Raw genomic sequence first — 19,820 nt, 5'->3', positions numbered from 1 at the left:
AGGCATATGCTTGATTGTGAAAAAAAATTATTAAATTATGATGATATGAAAAAAGGGCCACTTAAATAAAGGAATTTGTTTTCCTACAATTATGGATTGACGAATGGATGGACTGATGAAGATAGAATGGATATTTTCTTGCTGAGGGAAGGATATGTTTGGTCAAGAATCATAAATTCTTGCCAGTGTTCCATGTGCTTTTAAAATCTCATTAGTCAGGTGAAATTATAATTTACAAGTATTGGTGACTCGTACAGGTGATGGAAGTACTGAATACTCCACTTTTGTTATTGTTTAAAATGATGAATCATTCTATGTTAGTTTATGTTAAGGAACTTAAGAATATTTGATATTGAATCAAGAAAACATATCTTACCTTTCATTGAGGGCATCCTGCTTTGCATAACGCTGCAAACTACCTTCCTCAATTAAGAACTTCATGCGTTCAAAGAATGAGGCAGTAATTGCTGGGGGCTGTTTGCGCAGCAGAATGTCTATTGGCTTAGGGGAGGTGATACACGTTTGAGACGATCGACATTGAGGGCTCATGCAACATTCAGGATCTTGACAATCAATAAGGTTGTCTGCAAAACCGACACAAAATATTTGTGAGTATAAATGGTTTTTTCTGTTACCGTTTAAATTACATAAAATTCATAATTGGAGATTTTTATACAAACCTTTGTCATTGTCTCGTTGATCTGAACAGCTCTGCTCAAGAGCCACACTACAATCTTTTCCATCCCACCCCTCATAGCATCTACACTCCCACAAAGCCTCTCCATTGACTCGGCATTGTCCGTGGCTAGAACATCCTTTGGGACACCCTTCCATTGTACAATGCTTACCATTCCACCCAGTGACACATAGACATGTTCCATTTTTGCATTGACCATGCTCATTGCACCTAAAAATTAGAATAAATTAGACAGTAAATCTTTAAATGTAGAAAAAATTCACATCAACAAAGGAATTTTCCTTTGAATTTTTTTTTTAAAAATATGCTTTTTTTTTTTTACTTTTATTTTTTACCTTTGATCACATTGTTTAAGCATACAATACTCTCCAGACCATCCTGAATCACAGACACAGGTATCACCCATGCAATGTCCATGTGGTCCACAGTCTTTGTCACACAATTCTATGAAAAGAAAGAGAAATACTTATAACATCACGTGTGCGTCACATAAATAACATGTTTGACCAAAAAAGTAGTAGTTACAAATTACCTTTAGAGCAGTCATCGCCGGACCACATTCGCTCACATGAGCAAGTTTGTGTTTCAAGATCAAATGTTCCATGTCCTGAGCAATTGGGGAGACACTGAAGGGCATCATTGTCTGTGATGGAACAGTCAGCACCTTTCCAACCACGCTTGCAAAGACAGGATCCTTCCGTAGTACAATAGCCATGCCCAGTGCAGTTGGGGTGAGGACAATCCACTGTGGACAGAACAAACTATGTAGCGGTTGCATACATTTTTCCCACTACACACACTCACACACTTGTGTAAACGTGTACAAGGAGTATATGAATCTAACAGTTGATCAAATTCAGCAGTATAGAAACACTGTGTTAGCAAAAAAGTTAAGATAATTAAAACATGAATGACAAGAAAACAAACAAATTATGAAAGCAAAGCACAGGTTTCCCAGAACAGTGAAATTAGCCATGGAGAATTCAGCCACTGACTCAGCCAATAAGTTATGTGAGGTGAACAGAAATTTTTCCTGCCAGTTCAAAAACATGCTCACATGCAGTTAAAATCTCCTTTCATGCAGCTATGTTAAAACACAAACAAAAACAACAACAATAACAACAACAAAATAAAAAAAATAAAAAACTTGATTATAAAAAAATCATAGCTGATTGAATTGGAAAAAAAATGAATTTATTAAGGGGAAAAAATAGACAAGCAGCAAAATCTACAAAAAGAAAAAAAAGAATCAATTTAATAAGGAAAACCAAGGAACAGAGAGAGGAAAATATCATTTGAAGAGAGAGCAAAAGAGAAGAGTGAGTGTGGTTTCAACATATCAATTACCTTGATCACAAAATTTGCCTTTGAATCCAAGGACGCAAGTACATTTTCCATTGTTGCATTGGCCATGTCCATTACAATCAGGCACTTCACACTCATCATGTCGCAAGCTGCACTCCTTACCCTTCCAGCCTGGGTTGCAGTGGCATTCGCCATTGATGTACTCACCACGCTGACTGCACAAGACAGGACAAACACCTGAAAAGCAAAACAATAAATACGTAAAATAACTTTTAATTTTAATTTACATAAGATTTACCAGACAACAATATTACTACAGCATTTGGGTGTATATAACAAAGATGGTCCAATAAAACTCACTCTCACTGCAGTCTTCTCCTCCAAATCCTGGCTTGCACTGACAGTGTCCCAGAATGCACTCTCCTTTGCCTGAGCAACCACTCGGACAATTTGTAGTCAAATCCTCAGAAACAGCTGCCATGAACGATACTTCTTGAGGGTCGCCATCATCATTATAAAGAGACAGGAACCAATGTCCTTGCTCTAAGTAATGGCTCACTTCTTTTTTCATAAGAGGCTGTAAAGTACCACAAATGCACAAATGTAGAAATATAAAAGTGTAACATTACATTTTGCTCTACACTTTCATCTTTTGTTTGATTTGCTTGCTTACATGAGAGGACCTCGTCTGGCGAGGTTTGAATCCAGACAAAACTTCCAAAATATCGTAGTGGGTGTGAGTTGGAAGAGCATTCCGTCGAGCATAAACTCCAATAGAGGCTCCTCTTTGAATGCTCCAATCAAAAGAGACAAATGCAGCTCGAGACTGGTAAAATTGCATGTTCCAGTATCCATATGCTGGAATCTCCTGAGACAGCCGTTGGCCAAGTTGAACTTGTGCAAATGTTGTTCCATCTGGAGGGAATGTTCTCATAGGCACCGTTTTGGCTCCTACAATACAAATTAAAAAGCCACATCAGTAAAAATAATGAGAGAAATACACATTTTTGCTGACAATAAGAATGTGTCGATATTTGTCCACAATTTCCACTGGTAAGCAGATAATAAAGAGGAGAGCAATGCTAAGTATCAGGATGCATAAGACTACTTGCAGCACACAACTAAGTCTAGAGGTGCATTCAAAACCAAAACAAACAAGGATATTGTAGCTAAGAATCACTATTTTATCATTTCATGCCAAAAAAATAAAATAAAAATAAATAAATACATGGTACTACACATCCTATGCATGCAATTGAAATGTGTGAAAGAAAGAGGCCTTACCAAAGAAAATAGAAGAGAAACCTGTCATCCCATTTTACCACTAATAATACAGTTAAAATACTGAAAAAAGGAGGGAAGTGCAGTTTGAAATTCCACAGATATGATTTTGTTTCTTAACAAGTGGTGTTAGTCAAGTAATTATATTTTTAACTGTTAAAAATTTAAGGCACATGTCCCATTAGTTTTGAGCTGAACTAATTCCTCAAATTTTCTCACCTTCCAATAAAAGAATGATGGGAGGTGGCTGCGTGGGCTGCACACACAGCTGCTGCGTCGTTGTATCAGTTTGTGTCACGGGTTGCAGAGTAGAGAGAGTGCTGTCCTCAAACAAGCCTTCTTCATCTTTCAAAGTAGTAGGTATTTCATCTGATGTGCTTTCATCTTCATTAAAAGGAATTGTTGACTCATCATAATCAGACAAAGGAGTAGAAGCATGATTTCCATCCTTAAAATTCAAGTCAGGCGGGTTTTTTCCAGATACGCTCTGGTTTTTGTTGTCCTCTTGGGCTCTGGGGTCTTCACTATATTTTCCTGGAATTTTGGTCAGGTTTGCAGTTTGGTTATTATGTGACCCAGACAGACTGTCGAGACAAGGGCAAGAGCATTGGCAATGAGGCTCTGATGACGACGTTGGTGTAGTTGACAAGGTTGAACTAACTGTTGTGGATAACGGATGTGAATCATTAAACAGGCCTCCTTGCAGGCCAAGATGCACAGAGGCTACATTCTGCTGAGGAGGACTCAAGTCTATGGATCCACCATTTACACTTGTGTCAGCAACAGACGGGATTGCTACTGAAAGTACGTAAACCTGTTGATTTGTGTGATGCTGGTCTCCACCATCCTCTGTTGCGATAGTCACATTCACTAGCACACGCTTAGCATGATGAGAATTTATTTCTCTAGAGTCAGCAGCTACTTGCTGATTTGAAACATTTCTAGATGGTAGAGATTCTTGGCTAGCTCCCAAACTGTGCGCAACTGCAGGAGAGCTTTTCAGATCAGTTTCCACAACAGTTGCATCCTGGAATGGAGTCATTTGAGTTGTGGCCTTCACTTCAGATATGTTAATTTTACTATCTGAGGAAAATTCTTGAATGAACACGTTAGAAATATCTTCATCTTTCGCAGATATAGCTTCATTAACTTCATTCTCATCAGAATATTTGTAAAGGTCATTAACACTTTCAAATTTGGGCTCAGATAAAACATCCTCTGAGGGTTCGTTCATTTTTTTAAGCGAAGAAGGCTCTAGATCATGTCTTAACTCAATAATTTCAATATTATCCACTCCATATGAATACAATGGTGCATCTTGTTGAAGTCTCTCTTCATCAGAAACCAACCATTGATCCTTGTCATCAGGAATATCACTAGGTGAATATTCAACTTCTGATTGAAATTCAAGTACAGGAGGAACTTCAACAGATTTGGAACTTTGAGTTGGGCTGTTTTCATTTAATGTCTCAGTAACAAACAAGCTCTCTGCAGATGTGAATGCGCCAATGTCAGTAGGAGTAGAAGCAATGGCAGATGTTACAGAAAGATGCAGAGCAACCTTTGCTGGATCTTTAAGCGTTCCAATGCTGTCAGAGTCCTGCTCTGATGTGTTAGTCAAACTTGCTTCGCTGGTGGTTGATGCCTCTTCCCCAGCATGCTCCAAGCTCCCATCAACCAGATTAAAGTCCTCTTCTGCCGCGTCTGACTCATAGGAAGAAGGTGCACCCAAATCCAATCTACTCCCCACACCATGCAAATCCCCATCATGCAACAACACAAGGGAAGGATCAAGCTCAACTGTTTCTACAGAATCAAAACTTTCAGGAGCAGGCAAGTCAGTGATTGTTGGATTAGTAGTGCCAGATGGTGTTGAAACTAAATCATGCTCCATTCTAGTATCTCTACGTCTACGATGAGTAGGATTTGAGCCAGATTCGGATTGCAAAGAGGCTACATTATTTTTACCTCCAGGTGTCGTGGCTGGCCTTGATCGATTGCTTGCGGACCGATTAAGAGATACTTCCGTAGTGGCCACTTTAGGGGATTCCACATTCTCATTCACATGAACTGTGCATGGATTGGCACTCGGATGAGACCAATACAGGAGGTTGGCTGCTGTACAGAATACAAAAAGTTAATCAAACATTGTACAGGGTAAGGAAAATAAAAATTGTCCTAACTTTGATGAAATGAAATGATTGAAGCTCTTATCAGTCTCGTAGCACTGACCTGACATGTACGTAATTGTTGCTGTCAGTACAATTGTAAGGGCAATAAAACATATTGCTGTGCATTTCCAAGAACATCTTGCAGCCAACCCTTTCCGAAAATGAAGGCGGGGTTGTGCAAAATGTCCTGAGTTTGGTCTCCTTAAATTGTTACGGACAGGTAAAACAGGCACTGCAGCTCCAAATGGTAAGGTACCCCTGAACCAAAAGTAAAAACAGAGCAAGTAAATACAAACTCCAACCAGTTCAAAAAAAGTTTAACCGTACAAAAATCTTTACCTTTCTGATTTTTTCAAATTTTCTCCTTTTGATGGGCTACTGCATGAAGAATTTGACTTGTAGTCCAGCTGTGAATTCTTGGAAATATCTAAAAGCGGGCAAAGAAAAGAGACAGACAGTAAGTCGAGATAAGTCCTTCGTTGCGGAGACACATAACGGAGTAGACGTACCTGTGGGTATGTAGACGTTGCCCGACGGGGTGCGCACCAGACAGGACGGCTCGAAGTCGCCGTCGGGGTCCTGGCCCGCCACGCCGAGGTTGGCGAGGTTGGCCATGTTGGGCAGCGTGCCGTGGCCGTGCGCGTTGTGCGCGTGGTGGCCGTGGCCGTGGCCGTGGCCGCCGAGGGTGTTGTGGCCCTGCGAGCCCATGGGCGGCAGCGTGTTCCCCAGGTGGCCGCCGCCGCGTCCGTTCATGCGGTTCATGACCACGTTCCGCGGCGGCACGTCCGGAGGGGCTCCGTCCAGGAGGCAGCCTGCAACACGAGAGGAGAGGGGCGTAAAGGGTTTGTCTTTCGGGCTGTCAAGCCGCCTGCCCTCGCCGACTCGCCGCAGACGGGAGGGGGAGGGGAGGGGGAGGGGGAGGGGGAGGGGGAGGGGAGGGGAGGGGAGGGGGGGGAGGGGGAGGGGCCGCTGACTTGGCTTTTGGCCTCTCCAGCCAAACTCCGAAACGGGGAGCGGGGCGCAATCAAGGCGCCGCGCTCTGGAAAGATACAGAAGCCCAAGCCAAGGTGCGCCGCGCGCCGCGCACTCTGAACAGCGCTTTGTCGCTCTGTCTCTCTCGCACTCGGCGGGACGCCCCCACGAATGCGAGAGAGACAGAGCGACGAAAGTACTGTTCGGAATCAGCCCGGAGCCTCACGGGCACCGCTGACTTTGAGGGTGACATTTGCACAGCCGTCGGCTCGAGCCGGCGCGCGGTGCCTATAGCCCCGCCTGGCAGACACGAAACGACTTTTACTTGGGACGATGAATCGACAAGGAGAGTCTGTCGGATTGACTTTCAAATCGCGCGCCGTTTGGGGAGCCGCCGCGCCTCAGCGCCGACCAGAGAGACGGAGGAGCGGCGACGGGCACTTCAGCACCGAGAGAGAAATAGGAGCAATCCGTCCATCGGCGCCCCTCGCCCCGCAACCCGCGTTACCCGGCCCGGCACTACCGCACTGCCAAAGCGCCTTTCGACGGCGTTCGCGGCGGCGGGCCTCGACGACGGCAAGCTTGGTGGCAAGTGGCGGGGCCGACGGGCCAACGGAGAGGGAAGCACCTTAGGTTCGATTTTCGGTCCGACTGATGGCGGCCCCCGGGTCACCCTAGCTGAGCCCGAGGAAGAAGCCACTCAGGGGCCAGGGGGGCTGCTTGGGCCCGGTAATAGGTCCGCGCAAGCCCGCACAGTGGGCCAGAAGACCGGTGGAGGCGGCCAAAACTCCAGACGCGTTCTGAGCTCCAGAGTCGCTAAATGGGACTCGAACCGAACGTGTGACCCCACCAATGGATTCCTCGTTCGGAGAGCAATCCATTGAAGGGGTCACACGTTCGGGTCGGGTCCCACTTAGCGACTCTGGAGCTCAAAACGCGTCTAGAGTTTTGGCCGCCTCCACCCGTCTTCTGGCCCACTGTGGCCCGCCAGACCCACCAGGCCCGCCCCACGCCCCACGCGCTGCGCGTCGCTGCGTGGCGTGGGTTCGAGGACCGGCACCGCGTCCCGCCGCCTTTCGCCCCTTTCGCCTTTAGCACCTCATGCACTTCCCGCACTTCCCGCTTGGCCTCACGGCTCGGCGAGATGGGCGCGCGGCCCGAGGTGCGGCACTGTGTGCGGCAGGGCAGCCCTCAGGGCTCCAGGCTGCGGCGGGCCGTCGTCGCCGCCCAGTCGCCGCCCACAGCACCTCCCTCTCTAGAAGTTGGCCGCGCCACGCAACTTTCTGCTGCCCTCTCGAGAGCAAGCGAAGCAAGCGTGCCGTTTTCTTTAAACACTGCCGCGGGGCGATGGTATCGCGCACCGCATCGGCACTTAATGAAACGAAAACCCTTTCGGGAGGAAGGAACACGGCGGCCTCGCCGCCTCGCGCAAAGAATAAAGTAAGACAATAACGAAAAGCGCGGCCCGGCCGCTATCATCGCGCCGCCCCAACCCTTTCATCCGGGCCGCACTTTTAACTCGCCTCCGTCTCCCCGCCGCGGCGCCGCGGCTTGACTCGCGGAGATGCAAAAGTAGAGATTGCGCCCACACGCGAAAAAGGCGCGGCGGGCGAAATGAGCGAGTGCCGCCGGCGTGCGGCCCGCGGACGCCGCCGGGAGATGAAAGTTGGGTTGCGTCACCACGACAAAGTGCGGCGCCGTGGCCGCCAGACTTGGTGCAGCACCTGAAGCACGCGAAGCACGTGCAGCCGGGCGACTGCGCCACTGCCATGGCCACTGCCATGGCCACTGCCGCCACAACGGCTTCCACGATGTCTGCGCCGCGACCGCGGTGCGCCTTGTGCGCCCGCAGACGCGAATGAGAGCGCGCTCAAGGCGTCTCACGGGGGAGGACGCCAGCATCCCCGCCCCGCCCCGCCCTCGTCGGGGGCGGCAGGGGCGGCAGATACTACAGGCGGCGGGCCGCGCCGGTTGGTTAGGCAAGGCACTTGCCATCCCGTTTCCAAGCAGGCTCAGTCGGGAAAAGTGCAATTAGGCGATCAGGCCGAGCAGGCCGGGCGGAAGAAGCATTCCGCACCGACCTCTGGGATAAAGTCCAGGGACGAGAGGGAAAACAGGGGGTGGGTAAGTTTTTCTCGGCGAGGGATGATAAAAAAATACTGCAAACTTCGAGGCGAGTGCGTGCGCGGCCGTCAATAAATTACGCCGTGTTAATTAGGAGATGGCGCACTTGCTGTTCATGGTACACACAAGTCTGGAAAAGTTTGGGGCGGCGCGAGGCATTCCAGCGAGGCGTTCCAGCGAGGCGTTCCAGCGAGGCGTTCCCGCCAAGGCGTTCCGGCGAGGCGTTCCCGCCAAGGCGTTCCGGCGAGGCGTTCCAGCCAAGGCGTTCCGGCGAGGCGTTCCAGCGAGGCGTTCCAGCGAGGCGTTCCCGCCAAGGCGTTCCGGCGAGGCGTTCCGCGAGGCGTTCCACGGCGTTCCAGTGCGAGCTCTAGAGGTAGCACGGCAGCGCGCGGCGAAGAACATACAATCCGAGGCGCCAGCCGCCACCATTTTGTAAACACGCAAACGCGTTCGCCTCGTTATCGCGACGAAGCGAAACTTTGGCCGCGGCTGGCGGCACGGCAGGCGCGGCACAGTGGGCCAGAAGACCGGTGGAGGCGGCCAAAACTCTTAGACGCGTTTTGAGCTCCAGAGTCGCTAAACAGGTCTCGAACCGAGCGTGTGACCCCACCAATAGATTCCCCGTTCGGAGAGCAATCCATTGGTGGGGTCACACGTTCGGTTCGAGCCCCATTTGGCGACTCTAGAGCTGAAAACGCGTTTAGAGTTTTGTCCGCCTCCGCCGGTCTTCTGGCCCACTGTGCGCGGCGTGGCAGGCCGTCGCTAACGCGATTGGTTTCCACCTGCTGGAGGCGTGCTGGAGGCGTGCGGGAAGCGTGCGGGAAGCGTGCTGGAAGTCCCCGACCGCCGCGGCCACACCGCCCGCCCCGCGCCGCCCCAACTTCTCGGGGGCACCGAGCAAACGGGACCGAATCAAATCCAATCGAACTCCTCCACGCAGCAGCGCAGTGTAGTCCCGCGCGTCGCTGCCGAGTGACACGCCAAGACCAGTTCAGGCGGACACCCCTGGCGGCTCTGCGCGGTGCTCATGCACGGGACTCGAAGCATCGATGCCATCGTGTGTTCGAAAGAAGAGACACTTGTGCAAATCTTCTCTGGATGCTAGAAACCTGTCTGAAAACCGGATCAAAATTAGCGCACCTCTGAAAGCGGAAAACTTATTCTGACATTCTGTAGAACTCAGGCCATTAATCATAGTGCGTTTTCAGAATTTCTGCTATTAAAGGTGCACGAATTTTGATCAGGATTTCTGAAATGTTTCTGGCATTCTGACAAAATTTGCACGAGTGCGAGCTCAAATCATCGCGACCAGAGTTGAGTCCGCCTCACACCTAGCAGCGCGACAAGCTGCGTGCGCTCACTGAAAAACCAAACGTGGTCCAGACCGCACCATTGGTGTGGTCAGATGGATGCCATTTTGACCGCATCAGTTGGTGTGGTCTAGACCACGTTTGGCCACGTTTGGTGTGGTCTAGACCGCACCAAACGCCCCAAACGTGGTCTAGACCACACCAACTGATGCGGTCAAAATGGCATTCCTTTGACCACACCAGTTGATGCGGTCTGGACCACGTTTGGTTTTTCAGTGCTTTGGGGTTGCCCGCTATCTTTGGCTGGGTACAAGGTACCCCTCTGCGAAGGGGGTGGGGAGAGAACTGGCTGTCCACTGGGCCATCACGCCCCACCGGCCCCACCGGCCACACCGGGCACTGTGGGGCTGCGCCGGGCTGCGCCGGGCTGCGAGCCAATTGAGCACACCAATTTGCTTTGAGGTGCAGCGTGTGGTGCACTGCACGGCCGCGAACGACCCACAGTGGGCCAGAAGACCGGTGGAGGCGGACAAAACTCTAGGCGCGTTTTCAGCTCCAGAATCGCTAAACGGGACTTGAATCTAACGTGTAACTCCACAAATGGATTGCTCTCCGAACGAGGAATCCATTGGTGGGGTCACACGTTCGGTTCGAGCCCCATTTAGCGACCCTAGAGCTGAAAACGCGTTTAGAGTTTTGTCCGCCTCCGCCGGTCTTCTGGCCCACTGTGCGACCGTGACGCGCCGCGTTGCCGTTTTCCAGGCGTCAGCAGCCAGCACACTACAAACCTAACTGTCTACTAAGATCCTAAGAGTAAAGCGTCTTGGCCAACCTCCACATAGCATGCGCCGTCAACCCCGTCAACCCCGTCCGTCGGCCGCTCCATTTGCCACACGCGTCCGCGACGTCGGCACAACAAACAAGGTCATCATCATCATCGTCATCATCATCTTGTTCCAGTCCAGGTCGCTCAATTCACGTCGGCCGCGCCAGTCAAGCACGCTATGCTCCGCTATGCTCGCTGCTGTGCTTTGCGGAAGAAAAACACCTCGCTCGCGCGCGCTTGTGTGTTCGACGTAGAGAGCGAGAGAGAGAGAGAGGGAGAGAGAGAGAGAGAGAGAGAGAGAGAGAGAGAGAGAGAGAGGGGGGAGGGAGAGAGAGAGAGAGAGAGAGAGAGAGAGGGAGAGAGAGAGAGAGAGAGAGAGGGGGGGGGGGGAGGGAGAGAGAGAGAGAGAGAGAGAGAGAGAGGGATATGAAAAAGGGGGGGCGAGGGGTCGGACTGGCCGAGGCACCATGATTTATCATCAAGCCGCTGTTCGCGATTCTACGGAGAACAATTTCTGGTACAGTAGCCAGGGCCGCGGCCCCAAGGCAGGGCGGCGCAGCGCGGCGGCGTCACTCACTCGTATGATGCCGCACTGCCCGCGGCAACGAGGGGTACCAGGGGCACTGCCCTGCCCTAACAACGCAGCCGCTGCAGCTACGCCTCACTCGCCTTCCAGCCCCAGCAAGAGAGCGACCCGTACGAAAATGTTGGAGTCCGAAAAGCAGCCAAAAACAACCGTTTGCGGACCGTCCGAAACGGCTCCAAAAGTCGGACCGGGACAGTTCCTAAATCCGCCCTCGGACAGTTCCCAAAAACATTGAAAAAGACCAAAGTCAGAAAGATTCCGGACTTGTCCTGAGTACCAACGCTAGTCGAAAAACGGACAGTCCGAACAAATGCACCAGCCTGCTGCCCCTCGCCCCTCCCTTTCCCCCTTCCCCTTTCCCTTCGGACGCAGGTTGCTTGGGCCGGCCGGCCGGCCGGGGATTTTCCGCGGGAGCGCGCCCTAGCGCCGGTTGGGCTCACCCTACCTGGCTCGGCTGGGCGGCCACCACTGCCGTGGCGGCTCGGCTCGACTCGGCTCGGGGCACGGTGGCCGGTCAGACACGGCAAGGGACGCGATTTACAGCCTCCAGTGGAATATTACACACAAATTTTGATCATGCACTAACTGTAGCATACCTGCAAGTACATGCCTGCACACGCGAACTCGTTGAAGCTGTTTGCAAATGATGGGAACACTTGGGGACGAGGGTGAAAGAGGAGAGGCGAATAAAATAATACACCTCCCACCCTCTCACCGCCCGTCCTTCAAGTTTGAGAGACACACACACTTGCGGTAGCCAGCAGCCAGCGGATAGTTGTTTGTTTGGGACACTAGTACAGCAACGCACTCAAATTCGATCAATGTTTAGGAAAACGCCGTACACGACACCCTCACCAAAAATTACTTCTAGAACAGTCGCGAATCGCCTGAACATCGCTCCGAGAAAGTAACGAGTGGAAAGTAGATGTGACTTGTGCGCGTTCCTCTATGTTCACTGATCACAGATGCGCTGCTGTGCGATGTGACTCGCTCAACAGCGCGCTAGTGATGGCCACGAATAATCGAATATTCGAAGTATTCGAATAGTCGACCAACGAATATCGAATATTCGATATCGAATATCTGCCCTCGAATATTCGGATTATTCGAACAATTTCCTCGAATATTCGCCTTCCGTTCGTACTCCGTTCTAAGAACGTATTTCCCGTCCGTCCGCGTCCGCTCGGCCAACTCGAGTCACTTGGTCTGGGGTTTACCAGCCTGCCGTGCCTGCTTGTCCCCCTCCCCTTCTCTGTACTCCCGCAGCGCGGGCAGCGCTATCCACCGGCATTTGGTAGAACTGTATTCGTGGCGCGAAGCGACAAGGACCGCGCGTAAGGGACTCTCAAGACAATCTCAACAAACTTTTCGGCCCTGAACCCAACATGCCTCCTAAATCTTTCGTTTAACGATTCATGAATAAAATTGATTCAAAATTAGTACAGTGCACCGTATGTAACAGGAAATTGACATACAATAGTACAACAAATTTGGCCACACATTTGAAATTGCACAACATTGGAGCTGGACGCCCTTCGATACGGCGTCATTCCAGCCACCAGTGTCCTATCGGAGCGCCTTTTCTCAGAGGCAGGGTAGACGGCGTCTGGGAGGCGAAGCCGACTCAAGCCCGACCACCTGCAGGCCCTCATGTTTTTGACCAATGTGGCCGCTGCTGAGTGGGGAGGACTCAGAGATTGACAGGAGCCAGACTAGTTGAAAAATAAATTATCGGTACTGTTGTTTATTTTTGTTTTTGTGTATGTGTACTGGTTGATCTGCTAAACACTTTGATTTTTGTCGAATATTTCACCGAATATTCGGAGTATTCGAATAGTTGGAGCGAACATTCGGACTTCGAATATTCGATTTAACTCGAATGTTCGAAATTCGAACATTCGATTATTTAAAAAATTTGGCCATCACTACAGCGCGCCGAAAACTGGCGAAAACTGCATCTCTGGCCGCGTCCGCCAGGGCGCCAGGTAACCTCGGCGACCCTTCGGGCCTTCGGCTTGCTTCGGCACGCCGGCGAGCGGCGTTTTCCGCGTACCCAGTTGCCGGGACGTCCGGGCGCCCCGGCTCGGCCCGGGCCCGGGCCAGCTGCACCTAGGCAGGACTCTTTCGGACAGTCCTTGACTTTGAGTGGTTCAGAAACCAAGAAACGGAACTGTCCGGTCCGGACTCCAATTCGGCCCGGACTCTATTCGGGCCTAACCAGAGGGAAAGCGGAACTGTCCGGGGCTGGTGGACAAGTTTGGAATAGTCCTTGGCTAGGTTTCGGAACTCTTCGCTATTGTAAGGGGAGAGAGAGAGAGAGAGAGACTACGTGACTGCGATTTGGGGCAACTTTCTGATCTCTCTCCCCGCCCTCGTCCCCCGCCCCTGTCACCGGAAAACCCGCAACCATGCCATGAATCCGGAGCCCACGTTGTTGCGAATGTAGTAGCCAAGCTGATGGCGATCGAACGACGGCGATGGACCGCGTCCACGCGGTGTTTGGGCGGGGCGGCAGGGCCTGGTGCTGGCCTAGCGTCGCGCCAGGTGGCCGCACAGTGGGCCAGAAGACCGGTGGAGGCGGCCAAAACTCTAGACGCGTTTTGAGCTCCAGAGTCGCTAATTGGGACTCGAACCGAACGTGTGACCCCACCAATGGATTGCTCTCCGAACGAGGAATCCATTGGTGGGGTCACACGTTCGTTTCGAGGCCTGTTTATCGACTCTTGAGCTCAAAACGCGTCAATAGTTTTGTCCGCCTCCACCGGTCTTCTGGCCCACTGTGGGCCGCCGCCTCGCCGCCTCCTTGCCGCACGACTCGAGGCTGCTCGAGCCGTAAGACTGTTTGGCCGGGCCGCCGGGCCGCCCAGGCCGGTTCGGGGTTCGGAGCGCCAGAGGTAATGGAATTGAAGCTTTGTGCCGCTCTTTTCCTCGCCAAATCCCACCCGGCGACACACTTTGCGCCCCCCCCCTCCTTTTCTGGTTTTAAGAACCGTTATTTACAGCAATGCCTGAGAAACGAAACGTGTGCCCCATGGCCTTCATGGAGGGCGACGCGCGAGGCGAGGCGGGCAGGCGAGGCCCTCTGCCGGCCAGGAGCCCGACGTGCTAAATACGGACTACGGCCGGGGCACCCGGGCGGGCCGGCCTTGGGCCAGGCGGGCCTGCAGGCCGACTCGCATCGAGCAGGCGACCTGGACCGCCTGGACCAGCGTGCCCATGCAGCATGCATTATGGCTTTCATTAAAACTACGGCTTCGCGCGGCGTGGCTTGGCACGGCGTGGCACAAGCCGGGGCCCCCACGTGAAACCCAACACCGGGCCCCATCCGGCCCCGTCGGGCCGCTAGGGCGGCCGGTGCAATATTCACGCGTGGAGCAGCCAACTCGCGAGGCTCCCGCCCCGCGCCGCCCCGCGCCGCGCTCCGCCCCGCACCCCCGCGAGGGACCATGCACGTTTGTACGGCGCACCAGACCCCGGGGGCACAAAAGGCGGGGTGGCTGGAGCAAGCAATTTCGGAAATCCTCTTGACGTATTTTAGCGCGACTCGGCGACAGTTTGAGGAGGCACGCCGAGCACGCGTGGAGACGTGGCGTCGGCGGCCGCCGTGGCATGCAGCGTCGCGCCAAACACGGCCGCGCCAAACACCGCCACACCACCAAACATCCGACGCACGACGCACTCCAATTACGAGTAATTGCAATTATGCGGTTTTCATAGGGAAGACGCTCGGCATTAGCGCCCCGCCCCGCGCGCGGCCCCTCAAAGGGATTAGCGGGCCTACGTGGCGGGGGCGGGGCGGGGCGGGGCGGGGCGCCCAAAGCCTCAAAGAGTGTGATGAGCGCTGCGCCGCCCCCGCCGTCCCCGCCGCCCCCCGCCGCCCCCGGGCCGTTACACGAGGGCACAACTTGGCGGTACACAGGCCCGCTGAGCTCTGATATGAGGATCACACATTCCGCGCGGCGCGCTCGCCGCCGCTTGTCTCCCCTTTTCATTTCGCCCCATCCGCGAGGCGGGTCGTCGCCCCCGCGGGGGCGCCGCCGACTACACCACATGCAGGACCCGGCCGGGGCCCCGCACAGTGGGCCAGAAGACCGGTGGAGGCGGCCGAAACTCGAGACGCGTTTTGAGCCCCAGAGTCGCTGAATGGGTCTGGAACCGAACGTGTGACCCCACCAATAGATTGCTCTCTGAACGAGGAATCCATTGGTGGGGTCACACGTTAGGTTCGAGGCATGTTTAGCGACTCTGGGGCTCAAAACGCGTCTGGAGTTTTGTCCGCCTCCACCGGTCTTCTGGCCCACTGTGCCCCGGCCCGCGCCCTCCCAGCCCCGGCGACAAAAACACCTGCGCGTTGATCCGCACACGGGGGGCTTGTATAATGTGACGTGGTAGTGCGGGCCCTGGTTATTTCGTACACGTTCATTGCTCCAACGGGAGCCAGGGGCCGGGCGGAGCCGGGGCACCGAGGACACCGGCCAGGGGATGGAAATTAAGCGAGGAGGCCCGGGGGTGGGTTTTGCTGGTTTTGCGCACTCAGGGAGCGGCTCGCCGGGGAAGTGGATTCGGACGGCAGGCCGCGGGTAGGGCGAGGGCGGAGGGGAGGGTCCGTGGGCCGGGCCGGGCGCCGGGCGGGTTGAGCGACCCTTCCGAGGAGAATAAAACATCTCAACGTGGCGTTTGTAGCGAGGGCGGTGCGGGCGGAGCGCGGGAGCCGAGGAAAGGCCCGAAGCAGGGAAGGGGGAGGTAGTCGGCTTGAGTCTCACGACACTGCCGCCGCGCTGCCGGCCGATGTACTCATAAGCCTCTTTAACACGCACGCACCGGACGGGGAGCGAGCGGGTGCGGCGGCAGAAGTTGTGTAAGCACCATCAATACAGAGACTAGAGCATGAGGAGTTCGGGGGAACTCCTCCGCCAGCGCAGCGGCGGAGCGGGGTGGGGGGGGGGGTTTGGGGGGGGGGGGGGGGGGTTGGTTCGGAGGGGGCGGGCGTCGAGAATAAAACTTTGGGATCGAAACTATTTGAGCGCCCTTGAAGTCCTCTTCGGCCAGGGCCGCCAGGGCCGCCAGGGGGCCGCCAGGGCCGCCAGGGGGCCGCCAGGGCCGCCAGGGGGCCGCCAGGGCCGCCAGAGGGCCGCCAGGGCCGCCAGGGCGCCAGGGCCGCCAGAGGGCCGCCAGGGCCGCCAGGGCCGCCAGGGCCGCCAGGGCCGCCAGGGCCGCCAGGGCCGCCAGGGCCGCCAGGGCCCTTGGCGCCTTGGCCAAGAAAATCTGCCGTCGGCTGCGGAGCCGAGGCAACGCCGCCGCTCCAGCCATCCAGGCCAGCGAATGGGCACATGATGGTGCTCTGGTCGGGGTGCCACCGGCAGCATGCCATGCCGGCAGCGGGCCAGCGGTGACGTGGCCGTCCCCCTGTCCTTCCGGCCGTCATCCCTGTCATCCTGGCCCCACTTGGAAAGTACGCCAATAAGCGCGCAGCCTTGGCCCGGCAAGCCTTGGCGGCCTCGGCGGCGGCGAGGAAGAAAAGTCGGTCCGTTTGAGTTGCGGCGGATTGAATCCTCTCCCTCGCCCAGCGAGCCCTGGCCCTACGGCCCTGGCCCGGCCCTGCCTGGCGGGTCGCACGGAGCGGAGGGAAGCAGATCAAAGGGTCACGACGGCGAGGGCGGCGCGCGGGGCCCCGGCGCCCTTGCGCCCTTCCCCGCGGCCGGGACGGCTAGAGGGCGGCCCAAACAATAAAGAGAGAGATATGCCAGTCCCGCCGCCCGCCGCGTAGCGAAGCGCAGCACAAGGCGTAGCGGTGGGTACTTGGCGGTTCATCAGCGACGCAGCTCACAGTGGGCCAGAAGACCGGTGGAGGCGGACAAAGCTCTGGACGCGTTTTGAGCTCCAGAGTCGCTAAACGGGACTCGAACCGAACGTGTGACCCCACCAATGGAATGCTCTCCGAACGAGGAGTCCATTGGTGGGGTCACGCGTTCGGTTCGAGGCCTGTTTAGCGACTCTGAAGCTCAAAACGCGTCTAGAGTTTTGGCCGCCTTCACCGGTCTTCTGGCCCACTGTGCGGCACCGCCAGGAGGGCGGCAAGGGGGGCGAGGCGAGGACGCGAAGCCCGAAGGCGCAAACACGGCGATGAAAACGAGAGCGGAGAGCGGCGGAAAGCCAATTGCGCGGCCGCGGCCATTTAAGTCCCGCGAACAGACGGCCGTGCAAACAGAAGGGAGACAAAAACTGGGAGCCTTGTCGCGCATCCCGCGCGTCCTGCGCGTCCTGCGGGGCCTCGTCTAGCCGGCGCTCTGAATTATGTACGAGAGGGAGACGCGCCACGCCGCGCGGCCCAGGGCAGGGCTGGCCCCTCGACTGGTCCCTGGGACGGGCAGCCTGGCAGCGCACCGCGCACAGCGCACGCGGCGCTCGTCGGCAAGCCTTTCAGGGACGGGGCTGGTCCGGAGAGCGCGCGGACCCCCACAGTGGGCCAGAAGACCAGTGGAGGTGGCCCAAACTCTAGACGCGTTTTGAGCTCTAGAGTCGTTAAATAGGACTCGAACCAACGTGTGACCCCACCAATGGATTCCTCGTTCGGAGAGCAATCCATTGGTGGGGTCACACGTTCGGTTCGAGCCCTGTTCAGTGACTCTGAAGCTCTGTTTTGGCCGCCTCCAACGGTCCTCTGGCCCACTGTGACCCCCAAAGCTCGCCTCGCCCAAAGCTCATTCGTCTGGCCGTCGGGAGACTTTTATTGAGGGGAAGCGCGCCTCGCCATCGTTTGTTCCCCGGCGAGGCGAAGGTGCACGGCGCGGCGCTCTTTCATCGCCGTCGCGGCATCGCGCTATCGCGGAAAATGATTGATTCCCACTCCGAAGAATGGCGGGCAGCCCAAGGCGAATCTCGACCAGGAAACTTTTCCGTTTTGCAGTGTGCTGTGTTCCTAAGCCCTTGACGCCATCGGGGCGGGGCGGGGCCGAGAAATTAACGCGACGGAAATGGAGTGCGTTGCAGCCGGGGCCACAGCGAGACTGGGCGGGCCGGCCCCGCAGACCCCGGGGCTCCGTGGGCGTGGGCCGCGGGCCCCGGCTGGAAGCACGCTGGAGGCCCTCCCCCCTCCCCTCCAGGACGGCGCCCGATAACCGCCAGCGTCGCTTTTAATTCCCGCGACTAATGAATGAGGATGACGTCACCGCGGGCTCGGGCGGCCTCGCCTCTGCCCCCAATAAATAGCATCCTCCCGCCTCGGACCAAAAGCCAGCCAGCGCCCACCCCACACGCGGCAGTCCACGTGGCCGTTGACGGCGACCTGGGCCGACGCCGTGGACTTGTCCAGGCCGCCCGAGCACCTCGTGCAGCATAGGACGTACCCACGCAGCTCATGGTGGGTCCACCACGACGGCGAGGGCCTGCACGGCCACTTCGCCGCCAAACTTTCTGGTCCCCTTAATTAAAACTGTTGTTACCATCCCCGCCCCGCTCGCCCCGTTCCCCCTCGACCAGAGAAGCCAGAGATGGGATTGCCGGGCTGGGCCGGTCGGGTTGGCCGGGAGTCGGACTTGCCATGCCGTGCCGCCGTCCGAAACGCGTAGCGACAGTCGCGACGCCGAGCCGAAAAGAGGCGGCGGCCCCTCGGCACCAAAGGCGCGGCACGGCGGCACCAAACTCGATTCCTCGCTCGATCCGAGATCCGGACGCACGTAACGAGACTCCGCTGGGCTTCGCCTGGGCGTCGCCCTTCGCCCTCCGTCCTTCGTCCGCCGCGAAAAGGCAGCGAGGGCTCTTTTGCGGCCTCGAGCGGGGAGCGCGGGGAGCGCGGCGTCAGCGCAGCCCGGCTTACGGGGCGGGTTCGGCGGGCCGCGGAGGAGCAGAAGTGATGGAGGTGCGCGGCGAGGGGAAGGGGGTCGCGCGGGGCCGCGGAGAAGATTGGGGGGAACCAATAAGTATGAAAAGTTCCAAATGGAAAACCGTTATTCAATGGGCCTCCGCCACCGCGGCGGTAAGGAGGGTGGGGCAGTCCCGAGGCAAAGCAGGCAGGCAGGCAAAGGAGAGCAGAAAGTGGCGACGAAAGGAAGGCTCAGGCCGGCACCCAGCCAGCAGCCACACAGCGCGCACAGGCGCACACGGCCAAAGTTTGGCGACGAGCGTCCGCTCTCCATTCCGGTCCGGGGGCCGCGGGTGGGACGTCCGGCGGCGTCCTTCCAGAACCGATGCAAGCGCGCGCCAGCATTGACGGCACTGGCGAACGGCAGCTCGTCGTGGCGACTGGGTGTCCAAGGCAGGACTGCCATCTAAGGCCATTATCTGTCCGGCAGAGGAGGGGGGGGGGGCAAACAAGCCGGTGGCCTCTTCAAGGTGCTGCCGGCGCTCGGCCTCAGCGTCGCAGTGTCTGGGGCTGGACCTCGGGCTGGGCCGGCGGGGCCGACGTCCGACAGAGCCCCAGCGGCCGGGCCTGCGGCATGCCTGTCCTAGCCTGTCCCACCGGCCAGGTCCAGCCACAATTCCCACGAAAGCCCACAGGGCCGCACAGCAAAGAGTTGAGCGGCTCCACAGCAAAGGGGACTAGACGGAG

General features: G+C 55.8%; 1 protein-coding gene across 5 annotated transcripts in view; it reads right to left on the bottom strand.

Annotated features, from left to right (window-relative positions):
• LOC117651053 (teneurin-m) overlaps positions 1-19,820 on the bottom strand; it is a 102,586-nt gene that overhangs the window by 10,697 nt on the left and 72,069 nt on the right. For 2 of the 5 annotated variants that reach the window (XM_034394768.1, XM_034394770.1), the window contains exons 2-12: positions 5,964-6,268; positions 5,794-5,881; positions 5,516-5,712; positions 3,503-5,401; positions 2,676-2,953; positions 2,363-2,579; positions 2,045-2,239; positions 1,230-1,442; positions 1,033-1,141; positions 681-907; positions 377-584 (exon numbers count right to left, since the gene is read on the bottom strand). In XM_034394768.1, coding sequence (XP_034250659.1) covers positions 377-584; positions 681-907; positions 1,033-1,141; positions 1,230-1,442; positions 2,045-2,239; positions 2,363-2,579; positions 2,676-2,953; positions 3,503-5,401; positions 5,516-5,712; positions 5,794-5,881; positions 5,964-6,268 — 3,936 coding nt within the window. The remainder of the gene's footprint in view (positions 1-376; positions 585-680; positions 908-1,032; positions 1,142-1,229; positions 1,443-2,044; positions 2,240-2,362; positions 2,580-2,675; positions 2,954-3,502; positions 5,402-5,515; positions 5,713-5,793; positions 5,882-5,963; positions 6,269-19,820) is intronic. The other 3 variants (XM_034394771.1, XM_034394772.1, XM_034394769.1) reach the window with 3 other exon arrangements.

The sequence above is a fragment of the Thrips palmi genome, unplaced genomic scaffold (assembly GCF_012932325.1).
Source record: "Thrips palmi isolate BJ-2018 unplaced genomic scaffold, TpBJ-2018v1 HiC_scaffold_5, whole genome shotgun sequence".
Classification (NCBI taxonomy): Eukaryota; Metazoa; Arthropoda; class Insecta; order Thysanoptera; family Thripidae; genus Thrips; species Thrips palmi.
The sequence above is the reverse complement of the archived record's forward strand: the minus strand, read 5'-3'. Positions and strand labels throughout refer to the sequence as shown.